Source organism: Natrix helvetica (assembly GCF_964273705.1).
Source record: "Natrix helvetica genome assembly, chromosome: 6".
Lineage (NCBI taxonomy): Eukaryota > Metazoa > Chordata > Lepidosauria > Squamata > Natricidae > Natrix > Natrix helvetica.
Window position 1 is genome coordinate 82750577 of NC_138553.1, and position 18103 is coordinate 82768679.

Genomic DNA, 18103 nt, shown 5'->3' on the forward strand with positions numbered 1-18103 from the left:
AGTGAACTTAAGCATCTCTCGGTAGTTTTCTCCAGGTGAATAGGGAATCTATTAATGTATTTCTGATTCTATTTTCTCTTCTTTCAAACCAATTAAACAAGCCATGGATTTAATCAATATCTGATGTTTTTTACAGGAAGTGTTTGAAATCTTAGCTGAAGTTCCATTCCTTCCTCTGTTACGTTTGATTGTATCTAGATTCTTGAAAACTTAGAAAAACCCTAAAATCTCTCATTCCCCATCAGGTTTAAAGCTTTGTTATTACATTCCTTATATATGTTTTTATGACATTTCCCCCTTTATTTGTCCCTGTATTAGCTAAAAAAAAACAACATTTACAATATGGTGACATGCTAATATAGCCAAACAGATAAAACTCCAGGAGGCAAAACAATTAAAATCCAACTCTTTATATGATTAAAAAAAAAATGACTGCTTGTGAGATCATGCAACCTGATTGGATAACAATATCATTAATATTGCCTATCAGGAGTGTCCAGAGGAAGAAGGGGCAAAAATGTCAAGATGGCAGATTGTCTCAAAATCAAATTCATGTGTTACTGTCACTGGCACCTAAAAGGACAAACATTTGGTAATGCTCTCCATCTTAATTTTTGAAACTTCCCCTCCCCATAAATTTTCTGTTGAAACTGAAGGACAGTTACAACATTTTCCTAGTTCCTTCATGGCAAAATATTCCTACATATTTCTTCTGAATGGTGCTTGCCTTAAGGGTATTGATCCATCAACAAGCACAAAAGAATTATAAGATGCTACTAAAAAATGCAGCCCCAAATGCCTAAGATGGCTGCCAATCTTTGTGTTGGCTTCAGAACTAACTTGTATAGTCATTGTGGAAAATCTCAAACGATCACTCCAACGTACCTGAACTTTAATGTCATTCTCCAACTCTGCATCCAGAAAATCCAGAGTCACGGGTTCCTGAGATTTCGGATTCTGAAGAAGATTTCAAAAGCATATAATAAACATATTCTGATGATAATCTAAAATTAACGGCACTCATCCAGCTAAAATTACTTACCTTTCCGTAGAACCAGTACAATTACGATTACATGTACTCTTTAGATTTAAAGTGGAATTACTACAGAGAAAGATCTCTGTAGAAGATATAGAAGATTGATATAGCAAATGGATGGATGGATGGATGGATGGATGGATGGATGGATGACTAGAAGGAAGGAAGACAAACAGAGACAGACAGAGCAAGAAAGACTGAAAGAAAGGTAGAAAGAAAGAGAAAGAAATATAGAAAAAACAAAAAAGCAAGATAGACAGAATGACAGAAAGACAGAAAAAACAAAAAAGCAGGAAAGAGAAAGAGAAAGAAAAAAGTGCAAAAAAGCAAGAAAGTCTGAAAGACAGAAAGAAAAAAGAGAAAAAAGAAGGATAGAAAAAGCAAAAAAGTCAGAAAGAGGAAGGAAGGAAGGAAAAAAAGAATTTCAGGATTGATAATATTTGGGAAAACTTCTCTGGGTTCAAAAGAGTAAGAGTCAGACTGCTTACTGTTTCAAAGAAAGATTGTCAAAGAAGTTCAGGGCTACACATCACGTTAAATAGTTAAATAAAAAAATCCAAAATCCCAATGAAGGCATCACTTCCACATGGTGACCAAGGAAACTCTATGTCTGTGTAGACCAGGGGTCGGCAACCTTAAACACTCAAAGAGCCAGAAAGGTCCTAACCGGAAGCCCCCCATTCAATTCTGAAGCTGACCGGAAGTCTAGTTCCCCCACCATAGAGTCTCCTCCTAGCATGGCGTCCTTCTCCCTCTGTCGACCGGAAGTCTAGTTCCCCCAGCATAGAGTCTCCTCCTAGCGCGGCGTCCTTTTTCCTCTACCTGTTCTAACCGAAAGGCCTATCAATTTTGGAGCCAACCAGCAACCAGAGCCACAGGTTGCTGACCCCTGATTATAGACACTAGGAGTTAAAAAGCATCATTAATTTATTCAAAAAAGAGAGAGACAACTGGGGAAACATGAATTAATTTGTTTGGTTTCATGATGAGGAAATATCTGGAGACTCCCTCCTTGCTCTAAATAAAATTCAACACATTTTACATCCAGAAAATGCAAGCAAAGTAACAGACAGAACTTCACAGTAATAGCACATACATATTAGAAGAAGGAGGAGGAGGAGGAGGAGGAGGAGGAGGAGGAGGAGGAGGAGGAGGAGGAGGAGGAGGAGGAGAAGAAGAAGAAGAAGAAGAAGAAGAAGAAGAAGAAGAAGAAGAAGAAGAAGAAGAAGAAGAAGAAGAAGAAGAAGAAGAAGAAGAAGAAGAAGAAGAAGAAGAAGAAGAAGAAGATAATAATAATAATGATCTCTCATTTCCAAACAGGAAAATCAGAAATCAAAGACCTCGTCATACAAAGGTGGAAACTGACTCAATTTTGAAATAAAAAGGACAGGATGGATGAAAAGGAAGATTTAAAAAAAAGAATAGAAATGTTTTTCTTCAGTTAAAGAAAAGGAACTTTGTAGATTAAAAATCGGTTCAATTCTCAACATCTTTATTAAAAAGATTCATCTGTGTGTTGTTTCATTACAACCCCAGCATGCTGGGAAAAAAAATTAACTACCGATATTCTTCTGGAAACAAATATAGAATCTACTTTACTAGATTGACAATGTCTTCAATTTTGTTGATGTTGTTGTGGCCCGCTAGCTGCCAGCAGAGCTGGAGGCAGACTTCGAGGATGAGGAGGTTAGGGAGGAACTTGAACGGGTTTTGGAGCCTGGGGAAGGCTCTGATGAGTGATCTGCATCAGAAGCAGAGATAGAGCAAGGGCCGTCTGACATTTCTCAGCCACCAGAGAAGCAGCTGCCTTTGGAGGCTGATATGAGTGAGGAGGAAGAACAGCTGGCGCCTGGTCTAGACGCACTGATGCGCACAGCAGTTAGGAGAGGAGAACAATGGAGGACAGGAGTCAACTCAGGAAGCAAAGCACATGTGGACGCTGAATGGCCCCTCCCTGGCGGAGGAATAAATCGAAGGAAAGGGGAGTGGTGGTCGTAGGAGACAACAGTTCGTATTTCTGAAGATTTTGCTCACTGTTTCGTGCCACTAAGACTGCTTGCCAAAACTTAATTTGCAGCCTTTCGGCTGGGAGCTCCCGGCCTGGCAATTAGCAGAAGGAACTGATAAGGTCTGTACTGCAGTTAACTCCTTGTCCTGGACTTTTTGGTGGGTGAATGCAATTAATTCACGGGGTAAATAAAGAGGGATTTTTCATGAGAAGGAGTCAGTTTTTTTTTTTTACAGAGAGCATTTAAGTTATTACATATGCTATACCATATCTAAGATATGAGAATATCCAAGCTGAATGAAATTTTAATCAATGCAGATTGCTTGCACGTCGTGCTGTGATATTACAGTTGCTAAAATTGGGCTCATCCAAACAAATGACTATTAAATCTGGCAGTGAAATGAATCAACTCAGATCAACAGAACTGGAAAAAAAATGGCCAAGACATGTTTTCGAAAGTCAGCGATGTAACGTTTGCAAATCATAAACCTTTTGTGTCAAACATTCTCATCAATTCAAACAATAAATAACAAAATGCTGGCATATATGCACATGGAAAAAACAAGGCAGGTGTTACATTTACTAGTCCTTGACTTATGTCCGTTCGTTTAGTGACCATTCCAATTTACCATGACACTGAAAAAAGTGACTTACGACCTGTTACGACCTTTCCAGCACCACCATGGGATCAAAATTCAAATGTTTGGCAACTGTTTCATATTTATGACCGTCCCAAAGTCATGTCATCACCTTCTGACAAGCGAAGTCAATGGGGAAGCCAGATCCACTTCATCCTTGGGTTACTCCCTTATCAAGTGCAATGATTCACTTAATGACTGAGTCAAGAAAGGTCGTAAAATGGGACCAAATTCACTGAACAAATATCTCACTGAACAACAGAAACTTTGGACTCATTTCTGGCCATAAGTCGAGGACCGTTCTGTCTAAGACAAGATCGTTAGAGAAAAATCAAACTCTAAGGAAAGTCGCAAGACAGATTTCAAGAGCTATTCATGCTTAGAAGAGTAATTCATTGGGTTTAAGTTAGTCATTAATTAATTAATTAAGTAATTACTGTGAATAATTAAGCCTCACAGATTTCCGTCGGCTGCAGACATAGTCAAAAGAAAAAGTCACAAAGGGGGCATTTGCAATTCTTGAAATATCTACATTAGAATTCTACCAGTGGTCAGTTTCAAAGGTAAACCTTGCATACTTCCTCAAGTATTACCAGGGGTGGGATTCTACCGGTTCGTACCGGTTTGAGCGAACTGGTAGCTCCGACTATCAGCTGGGAGTGAAGTGGTTCGCTCTGACTTTCAGCTGGGCCTGCGCATCTATATTCCATTTTCTGAAGCCCAGTTGATAGGGGCGACAGAGTGGATTGTGGCACCTCAGCTGTTTTCCTCCCCAACAGTAATGGGGAAGGTGACTTCTCTGTAAACTGGGCATGCGTGCGTAATGCTGCTCAGCAAACCGGTTGTGGATCCCACCTCTGAGTATTAACCGTGTTTCCCCGAAAATAAATACCCTGTCTTTTTTTTGAAAAAAGTTTTTTATTTTTCCTTTCAAATTCATTCTTAAATATACACTCTTATAATTGCTATTTAACAATTGTCAATTCATATCATTTTTCCGCCTGTATATTTACATTTTCATACCTCCTTACTTTCCCCTCCCCCTGATTTAGTAATGTGTCTTCTGAGTTATTTGTTTTCTGCTTTGTTCCTTTCTCTTTCTATTTGTATATTTTTTCAAGCCAATCATAAAATCGCCCCCATGCCCTGTAGTACACTGATTCCTCTTTGTCCTTTATTCTCAATGCCAACCTATTCATTTCTGCACAATCTAATATCTTATTTATTATCTCTCCTTCTGATGGGGTTTTGTCTGCTTTCCAATTTTGTGCAAATGCAATTCTAGCTGCTGTTATTATTTGTACAATCAGATATGTGTCTTCTTTAGTATATTTCTCTGGTAGAATACCCAATAAGAATATCCCTGGCTTAAATTCTATGGGTTGATGTATTATTTTCTCTAACCATGATTGTATTTTAACCCAATAGCTTTTTGCGTCTCTACATGTCCACCACATATGATAATATGTTCCTGGTAGAAAATAAGACCCTGTCTTATATATATATTTGTCACCAAAAAAGTCACCAGTCTTATTTTCAAGGGAAGGTCATCCACTGACTCTCATTTGCACACATCACCCCCGGACTCCTTTTCTCTGTCAAAAGCCTTCGGGAAAAACTTCCAACGCTTTCCTGAGGGCCTCTGCAGCTGATCGATCCAGAGCTCTGTTATCAGCTGCAGAGGCCTTCAGTTAAGCCTTGCTCACTGCAGAAGAAATGGGCAGGTGTCGAGGTGCGCGAAGACTGGCTACAACTGTCCGAAGCTGAGTAGTAGGACAGCTCCACCACTCTCCATCCCCACCCTAGCTTAATTTTTACCCGTGCATCCTGGAGTGGGCGGGATCTAAATTAGGGCTTATTTTGGGGATAGGACTTATATTGGACGCACGTGTAAAAATCAAGCTAGGACTTACTTTCGGAGTAGGTTGTATTTTGGGGGAAACACAATATATCAACTGCACTATAATTCATCTGCTGTATTTTGAAGCTTCTCTGAAAAGAATAAAGCACTGATTCAAATGAAACGGCACCTGAAGAAACATGTACAAGCATCAACACTTAATTTTGTGAGCTTCATGCGTTAGAGAAAAACTTGCTGGTTACACAGCTTACTTAAGAGTTCTCCCAGGAAGCTAAAACAGCTTCGACCACACCATTCGTCATCTCCATTCATAGTTACCTGGACATAGGGTCGCCTTTGTTTAAGTTTGGGGATGCCCACACCAATGTGCTAAAGCGACAGAACAGCATGGATTCATACAACGTTTCCACATGGCAGTCAATTTCTATTAATTCTAACAATCCTCCGTTCTTCCAATCTAAGAAAACTCTGAGCAATTTGGCCATCAGATCCGGAATGGGACAAAACGCTGCAGCCAACTCGCCGTGGCCAATTTGCCATGGTCAACTCATTGCAGCCACTTCACCACAGCTGGCTCGCCATCGGACAACTTGCCACGGAACAACTCACCGAGGGAACAATTCAACCATTCAATTTAATTAAAATAATTCTAACAATATTTTAATTTTTGTTATTCACATTTCATTTTCTCCCTGCTTTGGCATCCTTTCCTGAATTATTCTATTCTACTGTTCCTTCGATATTCGTGTAATTCTTGTTCCGCGGCAAGTTGGCGAGTTGTCCTAGACCTCTCAGACTAAACTTTGACAAGACATCTTTGATTCCAACTGAAGGTCGGAGAGTACTTAATAGAGGGAATATTTTTGCTATCTGGGTAATGAGGACAGATAGATGACTTAAAAATGACACAGATCACATTAATTCAGATGAGCTGCATCACTAATAGACTGTGGAGGGAGACAACGGTGAGTAACCCAGGAGTGAAATGCTACTGGTTTGGGCCGGTTCGCCTGAACCAGTAGTAAAAAAATGGTTTACAAAGTAAAAAAAAAGTTCTCACAATCCTATGGCACAGCTGATTGTCACATAGCTGATCGCTGGAACTTTTTAAAAACCTTTTTAAAGCAATTTTTACTAGTTAGTAAACAAATGCTTTAAAAAGTAAAAAGCCTCTTTTGCATTGTGTGTGAGTGAGTTGTGTAGCTTTTGTGTTGTTTTTGGGTAAAGTGTGATAGGTTGTTTTTGAGTTCTCTGTGACTCTGTGAGGTTCCTGTTTGTTGCAGGGGCTATTTTGTGTGAAGTCCAGCTGCTTTTGCATTGTGTGTGAATGAGTTGTGTAGCTTTTGTGTTGTTTTGGAGTAAAGTGTGATAGTTTGTTTTTGAGTTCTCTGTGACTCTGTGAGGTTCCTACTTGTTGCCCGCCTGGTCACATGACCACCAAGCCACACCCACAGAACCAGTAGGGAAAATGTTTGAATTTCACCAGTGGAGTAACCCCTTTCCCCATTGCCCATAGCTTTAGGTGTGGTGAACTGGAAGCTAAGTACTTCAACTAGGATGTGAAGAAAGTGCATCATGACACACCTACTGTCAACCCTGAAGCTGACCCGACCGAAGCCATTTTGACAGCTTCAATTTTGCCACACTGGAGCTGAGGGATAGGGATTTTAGAGAGCTGGGATTTTCTAGTCAAAACAAAATACTTTCTCTTGGGAACCAAGGACATTCTCACACCTGATTGGAGGAAGGCGGAGGGATGTCATCAAACAACCAGACAGCACTGGGATTGGACCATGTCATTGATTGTTTTGAGAAAGAGATATAATTTTGCTTTTAATGAGGCAAAAATCACAGGAACATTCAGAGTCGGTTTTTACCAGATACATGCCAATATGATAACTCCAATAAAAGTATTCTTTGAGGAATTCACCTGCCTTGGAGTTTTGCTTGCTATGGATTTATTACTTGGAGCCCTGGCACCAAAACAGCATGGAGACTTATAAGTGTGATTGTGCGTTTCCCCTCTTTGTGTGCTTCGATTCATCAACTCACAACTGAAACCCCATTTTGAGCCCTAAAATCCCGTTGACTGGCTATTCAACAGAAAGAGAGGAGCTGGGATCGGGATATTTCTCTACTAAATTACCGATTAGCAAGAATCGCTAGTTGGTTACCAAATAATACTTTCCTTTAGTTTCACAGTAATTTGTAAAACATTGGTTCTGCTTGGTGTCTATGCATTTTTTCATTTCCTGAGGGCATTTTCACTGGTGCTCTGCTACAAGTGGGAGTGCCGTTGAAACCAACACAACCACAACGGTCTTGCTTTCCATCCCCCCTTCTGTCCATGAAGCCATGCGTCGCTTCCAACTCTTTTTTGAAAATCTCCCTGGCTAGAGTTTATTTTAAAATAATTCCCTGCTTTAAAAGATCTGAGCTGATATTGTGGACGGGAGTCTCCTGTCCTGCACGAGGAGATCAAATTTAAGACATCCAATTCAAAAAATAAATAAGCAAAAAGGATGCCTATTTTACAACACCGCCCAGTGTGCCAGCTCAAGGAATCATGGCTGTATTTCTATACTACATAACTATATTTTAATAGCCCAAGCCACAAACCAGATCTTTCAGTTTAATAAAGGGTTCCCCCCCCACCCCCGCACCCCAGAAATTTTAGGATTAGGGTTGTATTCTAATAATAGTTTCAAGAGAAAAAAGGACCTCTAGTCTACCACAATGGCTTGCATTTAAGTACTATTACACCGAGTGAGAATTTTTAAAAAAAAGATAAACAGAAGTTGATGTAAATTGCTTGTAAGACAAACAAACCAGTTGCAGAACTGTGTTTTGGTCTGAATTTTTAAGGCAGGGGATAAAAAAAAAATTAGGTCATGTTTCAAAAGCTTGTCAAGAGTTTCAGGAACATTGATAATTTGCTGTTTGGGGAATAAAAGCTACACACAGGCTATAAATAAAAAAAGCTCCTTGTATTGTACATGTTTTTGAGTTTAAAAACTACTCAGTCAAGTCTAAAAAAAACATGAGGTGTGAATATAAATAAGGCACTGTAGAGTTTACTAAAGATGTAGGGCCGTCTGCATAATAACTCTAGGTACATTAAGCGGAGAGAGCAGCTTAAGAGGAGCTGTCAAAAACTAGGTTCAGTTTTTGGACAGGGAAATGGACATGCACATTTCAGGATTCAGCTTCAGCGTGTACATAAAAAAAGATTAAAAATAAAATAAAATAAAAAGAAGGTATTGGGCCATCAACCAAAGAAAATGGAGAGTGAACTGAAGGACTACAAAACAATCTTTCTTGAGATCTTGAAATCAAAGCCATACCCTAATGTGATTTCAGCTACTTCGCGCACGGAAGTTCTTAGTAGTGTTTTTACCTTCCGCATTTGTCCATTTTAGCAAACAGAAAGATGGGACATTTCGCTTCAGAGTCTTAAATCAAAGCAACGTGCACCAAAGGTTACTGTCAACTCATAAAGGATTTTTATGTCTCTTATCAAGTTGCCATGTGAGGAAAGAACACATTCCACGCATCCCTTCGGCTAAAGTCACATCTCAGATTAACACAGCAGGCTTGTGAGGTGTGCAATTCCACAGCCTGCTGGAGCACCTTGTTGGATAATGTGATTTATGACACAGACTGAGGAGAGGGGGGTACACAGGGGCAATGTTCAGCCGTAATTTACGTGAGGTCAGATCTGACTGGATTGCTTTTGAAACTTGGCTCGAGGCTCATAAGTTAATGAGGGCATCTTTCAGAAACCTGACAGTTACCAGGGAAACGGAAAATCTTTGGGGATTACCGATCTTATCAAATGCCTTTTGCAAAACAACAGAAACTGAAATAAATGGCAAGCAGAAGATATCCCATACCTTTGGTTGAAGATTTGGATGAAGCAGGACATAACCATTGGGATCGATGGCAAAATAATAACCGTTGGGGCACAGCTGTTAAGGAAAATAAATGAAATAATTGCATTTCAGAAAAGCTGGGCACTCTAACCATGCAGAAAGTCCTCCACTTACAACAGTTTGCTTAGTGGCCATTCCAAGTTACAACAGCACCAGGAAAAGGGACGTGGGACCATTTTTCACATGTATGACCGTTGCAGTATCTCTCAGGTTCACATGATCGAAATTCAGACCCCTGGCAACTGACTCGTAATGATGACAGTCACAGTGTGTCCAGGGGTCACTCTAGAGGGGATATTCTTCCGGTTCACCCCGGTTCAGGTTAGGGTTAGTGGCAGGAGGCTCTGCCCACCTGCCCAGACTCTCTGAACCGGTAGCGAATTTCATGCCTGGATTACACGATCAACGGGGGGAAACCATGTTGCTAACTTAAATAACTGCAGCGGTTCATTTAACAACTAAAGCAAGAAAGGTCATAAAATGGGGCAGAAATCCCTTAATTTTCTCACTTAGCCACAGAAATTTGGGGGCCCGTTGTGGTCGTATGTTGAGGACTGCCCATATTGACTATGGAGTTGAGACATCGCTTAAACGTTAACATTGAATTGACACAACTTTCCTTTTTTGTGCAAATCACAAGTTCTATGATCCTCAGCCTCGCTGGACCTATCCAAAGATGGCCCAACTGGGAATTTAAAAAAAAATATGGCAGCAAAACATTTCAGCATGTTCTAATATCGTTCACTATAGGTAAAGGTAAAGGTTCCCCTCACACATATGTGCTAGTCGTTCCTGATTCTAGGGGGCAGCGCTCATCTCTGTTTCAGAGCCAGCTCTGTCCAAAGACCTTTCTATAGTCATGTGGCCAGCATGACTCAATGCCGAGGGCGCACGAAACGCTGTTTCCTTCCCACCAAAGGTGGTTCCTATTTTTCTACTTGCATTTTTTACATGCTTTTGAACTGCTAGGTTGGCAAAAGCTGGGACAAGTAACGGGAACTCACTCCACTACGTGGCGCTAGGGATTCGAACTGCCGATCTGCAGACCTTTCTGATCGACAAGCTCAGCATCTTAGCCACTAAGCCACCGCATCCCAATCATTCACTATAGCCCCAGAAAAAAGACGATGAAATAATCCTGGAAATGAAACTAATTCCGTTTTGTTCCAACGTGATTCCTACGGGGAAAAATACCCCGTGACCCACTATTCATATCAACGTGACATATTATTTAAAGGGTGTTATCCTTTGGATCCAAAAGTTGAGATTGCTTATGCGTTGAAATAATGCTTAGTCAAAAGCATCGGCTATAAAGGAAGCAGAAAGCAGAGGACAATGAGGTTAATCACTCCTTTCGTGTCCTCTGGTTTCCCAAGCTGTGGCACAGAGCCATCACCTCCAAGTCCTCTACAAGGGACTAGAACATTGGTAGGTCTTGTGATTATTGCTTAAAGAAAGAAGCCAGGTCCGCAAAAATAGGGGAAAGGGGAAATCATTAATTTTTTTCTCCCTTGACTTCCAGGCAGTGGAACTAGATAGACTGAAAGGAAAATTGAAGAGGATCCAAGCTACTGCAGAAGTTTAAAAAAAAACAGATGATAGAGGAAACTTACAGTAAATCGAGGGGTGACCTTTTTAATTTCTTCGAGGGACACGTCAACTCCCATGACGCCAAGGATCAGCTGGTTCTGGTCAACAAATAAACAAACAGATTTATTTTCAGGTGATTAAATGTAAGTTGAATGAGTAAAGCCAAATTTCTCTTCGAAGGAGGTCAAAGATAATTAAGAAGAAATTAGCATGTTCCAGATGTTAATGAGATGATATACTCCTCCTCCTGCGGTATACACATTTTACACACCGAGTAATTAACACTGTTTGAAGTCTTGAGAAAGCCTTACTTTGATAGTGTGTGTAACCATGTATCTGTTTCCTGACAAAGGAAGGAAGGAAGGAAGGAAGGAAGGAAGGAAGGAAGGAAGGAAGGAAGGAAGGAAGGAAGGAAGGAAGGAAGGAAAGAAAGAAAGAAAGAAAGAAAGAAAGAAAGAAAGAAGGGAGAGATGGTGGGACAAGCAGAGAAAGAAGGAAAGAAAGAAAGAAAGAAAGAAGAAAGAAAGAAAGAAAGAAAGAAAGAAAGAAAGAAAGAAAGAAAGAAAGAAAGAAAGAGGGAGGGAGGGAAGAGAGAAAGAAAAAACAAAGGAAGGAAGGGGGAGGGAAGAGGAGAGAAAGAAGAAAGAAAGAAAGAAAGAAAGAAAGAAAGAAAGAAAGAAAGAAAGAAAGAGGGAGAGAGGAAGAGAGATGAGGAGAGAAAGAAAGAAAGAGGGAGGAAGAGGAGAGAAAGAAAGAGAGAAAGAAGAAAGAAAGAAAGAAAGAGGGAGGGAGGGAGGGAAGAGAGAAAGAAAAAAGAAAGGAAGGAAGGAAGGGGAGGGAGGGAAGAGGAGAGAAAGAAAGAAAGGAGAGAGGAGGAAGAGAGAGATGAGGAGAGAAAGAAAGAAAGAAAGAAAGAAAGAAAGAAAGAAAGAAAGAAAGAAAGAAAGAAAGAGGGAGGAATAGGAGAAAAAGAAAGAAATGGGAAGGGAGAAAGAAAGAAAGAAAGAAAGAAAGAAAGAAAGAAAGAAAGAAAGAAAGAAAGAAAGAAAGAAAGAAAGAAAGAAAGAAATCCTCTGTATATCCAGGCATCTCTTTTTTTTGTTGTCTCATTGTGTGTCATTCACAATGAAAATATCTTAATTGATATTCAGTTGTGGCCTTTTCCCAGTCTCCAGAAAGTAACTCCAAGATGCTCAGAATATCAGAACAATCTGAAGGGGGTTTCCAACACATTCTCTCTCTCAAACACACAAAGATAAACAAACAAAACCTGGAAGCTATTTCCTGATCATTCACAGCAAACAGACTGCAGGTACGAATCTGCTGACATGATTTCCAAATCAAATTTATTTATTTATTTATTATTCACACTTATAGACCGCCCCCTCTCCCGGAGAGGACTCGGGGCGGTGTACAGTCACTAAAATACAAATGTTGTAAACTTGTTCACAGTCCATTTGGGTTGAAAAATATACAAACTGCAGCCTCTAAATTAAGTCTCATCTATCTTTGTGGATTTATTTCTGCACAGAGATGCTGTAGGACAAGGGTGCCAAAATCACAGCATCATGTAATGTATCAGCACTCCCCCCCCCCTTGGCTAAACTGGGCATGGGCGTGGCCAGTGTGTGATGCACATGGCCCGCAGGCCAGGATTTTGACAGCCCTGCCGTAGGAGATGGGAGGGGTCAAACACATCATCAGTCACGAGTCCCTGCATGCCCACAAGAGATCTAAGTCCATCTCATCTTGAATGCCTTTCTTATCTCCCGCTCTTTTCCCTTGACTGTTAGTTGGCCAGATTCTTGTGAGAACTCAAGCTTGCAATAAGTCTATATTACTCATTTGAACTGCCTGAATCTCCTGATTTCCCTGGCGCTTGACAGGCGCATAGCACTGCAAGCTCATGGCAGAGAGGATGAACTTGTTTCCATTTCAACTTGTCAGATTACTTAACCGTTGGATACGGAAGCTTGATGTCATGCCAGGATTGTGTGAGGTTCTTACCTGAACGTTATTCTGATCTTTGGTGAAGTTGAAGACCGGCAAGGTTCCCGAAATGACCAACCCAAGTTCCTAGAAAGTGATCAGAGAGAGAACCGTTTTATAGTGGAAACGAAACGTCATCATGGAACATGGAAGTCACCATTCAAAACGCAGTTCCCAAAATGTCATTTGTGAATAAACAGTGAAATAACGTGGAACGTTTTTTGATGTAGGAAACAAACACAATCTGTGGGGGAATGAGGTTCCTTTAAGAATCTTTGGCCTGCCAGGGGCACTATAATGAAGGCCTCGCCTTCTGCATCTGTCATCTTGGAGGCTTAAACCAGCACCCCACCACACTCGGTGGTCTCCAGAAAAATCAGTCAGTCAGTCAGTCAGAGAGTCTGTCTATCTATACATCTATCCATCCATCCATCCATCCATCCATCCATCCATCCATCAACCAGCTCTATCTGCTCTATCTGTCTGTCTGTCTGTCGATCTATCAGTTCTCTCTATCTCTATCTGACTATCAATCAGCTATATCTATCTATCTATCATCTATCTATCTATCTATCTATCTATCTATCTATCTATCTATCTATCTATCTATCATCTATCTATCATCTATCTTATATCTATATCTATCTTTCTCTCTCTCTCTCTCTATCTGTCTATCTATCTGACTATCTATCTATCTATCTATCTATCTATCTATCTATCTATCTATCTATCTATCTATCTATTATCTCTATCTATCTATCCTTTCCTATCCATCCACCCTCTCTCTATCTCTCTCTCTCTCTCTCTCTCTCTCTCTCCCTATCCATCCCCCCTCTCTCTTTCTCCTTACCTATCTATATCATCTCTCTGTATCATCTCTATCAGATATCCCTATCTGTCTGTATCATCAATCATCTCTCTCTTTCTTTCTCTCTCTCACTCACTCACTATTAATCAGATCTATCTATCTACCAATCATCTCTATCATCTATCTATCTATCTATCTATCCATCCATCCATCCATCCATCCATCCATCCATCCATCCATCTATCATCTATCATCTATCTATCTATCTATCTATCTATCTATCTATCTATCTATCTATCTATCTATCTATCTATCATCTATCTATCTATCTATCTATCTATCTATCTATCTATCTATCTATCTATCTATCATCTATCTATCTATCTATCTATCTATCTAACAGATCGATCTCTGTGTGTGTGTGTCCTCCTCCTCCTCCTCCTCCTCCTCTTCTTCTTCTTCTTCTTCTTCTTCTTCGGATGCTGCATTTTTCCAGCTGTCACATCACATGTGCAAAATACTTTTTTGTGGTTCTGATGATTTCCCTTGGCTTTTGAAGGGGGCTTATCACTTCCTCATCTATCTAATCAAAAAACATTATTTTAACGGTCCAGGGGATAGAAGTGTGTGCCATTACTTCTGAGAAAAACACACTTTTGTCTTCAGCCCTAAAGTCAATCCTCAGCACTGGATCATCTGTAGAACACGTTCTCCAACTCATTTATAACATTTAGTCTGTTTTTCAGTGCCGAGGATCAAATAAATATTCCTTTTCTTTGGAAATCATAGGGGGATGCTAAACAGATGCGAAAACCGATAGGAAGGCATTGTAGAATAGAGAACTACAAAAACTAAACAGGTGTGCCGATACAGAAGGCTGCAAAACTGCTTTATATTGTTATGTTTGTCTTATTTTTTTCTGCGTTCGTTGTTCGTTTTCTGTTTCTAAAGGTAAAAATGTTTAATAAAAACTATTTTAAAAAATACTCTACAAACTGTCATGGAGAAGAAGTGCTTTTTACAAATCATTTGCAGAAAATAGACTTGAACGAAAAGATCATTTTGCAACTACCTTTTCTGACAAGTATAAATTAAATAGCTATATAAAACATTTTTTAAAAAAGAAAATAAGAGGGGGGGGGAATAAGATTACGAGGACAGAATGGTTTTGCTGCTGGTGTCTTCTTGCTGACATTTAAGTACAGGATGTGTTGGGAAGATATGAACTTTCTCCAGGACATTTCCAGTAAGCTCTTCATCACTAATCAAGACATGACAGTCGTTGAACTTTTGAGCATCGGAACTATAATGATGCAAATGGCTGACCTACCCGATAGGGTTGGCTCTGGATGGACGGAGCACGTTGGAAAAATTAAGGAGACATTATATTGTAAAGCCAAGAAGGAAGAGGTGGAAGTTCAGCTGGTTGGACAGCAATCATATATTACAATAACTACCGTCAGGTTTAAATGCGTCTGTCAATGTTATTATCTTTCGGTGCCAAAGGTTTTGATAGCTGCGGTTTGCAATTCTTTGCAACCTGTGTTGTAAATCGGTGTCCTTTCCTGCACGGTTATGCATTTGACACATTTCTCATCAGAGATAACTAAACAACCAGGGAAATGTAAGGTCATCCTGCCTTCAGCAAAGCCGAACAAACGATGCTTGGCTGCAAATCAGTTCAGGCATTGGATGGGGGAAAAAATATGTTACACTGATTTAATATGCAGAGCCAAAACTTTCTGCTAAGTTGGTCAGCAGAGTCGTCCAAACAAAAGCAACGGGCACTAATCAAGGAGAGGAGCAACCTAGAACCAAGGAGAAAATTTCCTGACAGGGAGAACAGTTGGTCGGTGGAACTCCTTGCCACCAGAAGTTGTGGGTGCTCCATCCCTAGAGGTTTTTAAGAAGAGACCAGACAACCATTTGTCTGAAATGATATAGGGTCTCCTGCTCGAACAAGGGGTTGGACTAGAAGACCTCCAAGGTCCCTTCCAACTCGGTTGTTCTGAAAGCAAATTTTTACTATCAAGCGCAAGAGAAAGAAAAAAAAAGTATATTATTTCTCAGATTCAAAACAGTGCTGAATTTCTAAGGGAAGAAAAAGATTTTTTACAATGGATAAAGGCCTACTAGTTATAGGCAGTCCTTGACATGACCACAACGGAGGCCAACATTTATGTTGCCAAGAAAGACGCATGTTAAATGAGTTTTGCCCCATGTTAAAATCTTTCTAGCCAACCTTGTTAAGTGAATAACCAGGGTGGTTAAGTTCATAACACGATTGTTAAGGGAATCCATCTTCTCCATTAACTTTGCTTGTCAGAAGGTTGCAAAAGGGGATCCCGTAACCCCAGGATGCTGCAACCATCGTAAGTACATGCCAGTGGCCCAGCGTTTGAATTCGGATCACATGAATGCTGGAATGCTGCAAAGGTTGCACGTGTGAAAAGCAGTCCTAAGTCCCATTTTTTCAGTGCTGTTGGAACTTTGAATGGTCACTAAATGAACTGTTGTAAGTTGAGGACTAGCTGTCATAGCTTTTTCCCCATCTCAAAAAATGTGAGGGTTGTAATGGATTAGGAGCATATTACTGTGAAAATGCAGGTGTGATTCTTATTTCTTCTTATATGAATTGAAAATTCTTCCTTAGTATCTCTAATCTTTAGCAAATCTATCTATATCATCTATCTTTCTTTCTATCTTTCTATCTTTCTATCATCTATCCACCCCTCTCTCTCTCCCTCTCTATCTCTCTATCTATCTATCCATCCCTATCCGCCCCTCTCTCCCTCTCTATCCCTACCTACCTACCTACCTACCTACCTACCTACCTACCTACCTACCTACATCTATCTATCTATCTATCTATCTATCTATCTATCTATCTATCTATCTATCTATCTATCTATCATCTATCTACCTACCTACCTACCTACCTACCTACCTACCTACCTACCTACCTACCCATCTATCCCTCTCTCTCTCCATCCAGCCCTATCCCTCCCTCCCTATCTATATCTATATCTATCCATCCATCCATCCATCCCTATCCCTCCCTCCCTCTCTCTATCTATCTATCCATGCATATCCCTCCATCCCTCAATCGCTCTATCTATCTATCTATCATCTATCTATCATCTATCTATCATCTATCTATCTATCTATCTATCTATCTATCTATCTATCTATCTATCTATCATCTATCTATCTATCTATCTATCTATCTATCTATCTATCTATCTATCTATCTATCTCTATCTCTATTGGCTAAAGAAATTCCTTTCAACTATGTCACCGCCAGTAAGGTTTTTCCACCACAACATTTTAGTGCAACGAATCATTTCATTTCTAACAATTTTCTGTCCAAAATACACACATTGCACATACCAGAGCATCCAAATAAACGTTGGTCCATTGGACTTGTTTGGCTTTTTGCTCAGCCATTACCATAGGTCTGCCCAAAACATCCAAATATTCCTGTTTCAAAATAAAACAGAGACTGGGTGAGAGACACATCATCGTTATATCTGTAAGTCTTTGTATTCCGTGATTTTTCTCCGTTTCTTTCTCTTCTGTTTTGCTGTCTCCCGCCACCCAGACTTTTTTCTCTTTCTGATCGACAATTGTTAATTTTTCTTCCTCTACATTTTTGTACAATGTTTACTTCCCTTTTGGGATCCCCCTTGGCAGTGCCATTTAATTGGCACCTAACAACACTGACCAATATTATAGAATGAGCAGAGAGGATTGGAGATAGAATGCTTATACAAAAATCTGAGCTTTGTGCCATGATTTCTGCATTCCAAAGGTCTCCCAATTAAATGTAATTTGCAATAAAGTACAAGTTCTTTACGTAAATAAAAGCATGGGAAAACGCACCCTTCATGATGTACACATTATGTTTATCCCAGTGGTGGGATGCACTTTTTTTTACTACTGGTTCTGTGGGCGTGGCTTGATGGGCGTGGCGTGGCTTGGTGGGCGTGGTATAGTGGGCATAGCAGGGGAAAGATACTGCAAAATCCCCACCACCACCCCATTTCAGGGGAAGGATACTGCAAAATCCCTATTCCCTCCTGATCAGCTGGGACTCGGGAGGCAGAGGATAGATGGGGGCGGGGCCAGCCAGAGGTGGTATTTGCTGGTTCTCCGAACTACTCAAAATCTCCGCTACCGGTTCTCCACAGCTGGTCAGAACCTGCTGAATTCCACCTCTGTTTTATCCTTACATTCTGATT

General features: G+C 40.2%; 1 protein-coding gene across 4 annotated transcripts in view; it reads right to left on the bottom strand.

The window, feature by feature from the left end:
• CACNA2D1 (calcium voltage-gated channel auxiliary subunit alpha2delta 1) overlaps positions 1-18103 on the bottom strand; it is a 333903-nt gene that overhangs the window by 69108 nt on the left and 246692 nt on the right. For 3 of the 4 annotated variants that reach the window (XM_081957523.1, XM_081957522.1, XM_081957521.1), the window contains exons 15-20: positions 17253-17342; positions 13073-13141; positions 11089-11163; positions 9437-9511; positions 5862-5912; positions 886-957 (exon numbers count right to left, since the gene is read on the bottom strand). In XM_081957523.1, the coding sequence (XP_081813649.1) occupies positions 886-957; positions 5862-5912; positions 9437-9511; positions 11089-11163; positions 13073-13141; positions 17253-17342 (432 nt within the window). The remainder of the gene's footprint in view (positions 1-885; positions 958-5861; positions 5913-9436; positions 9512-11088; positions 11164-13072; positions 13142-17252; positions 17343-18103) is intronic. The other variant, XM_081957524.1, reaches the window with a different exon arrangement.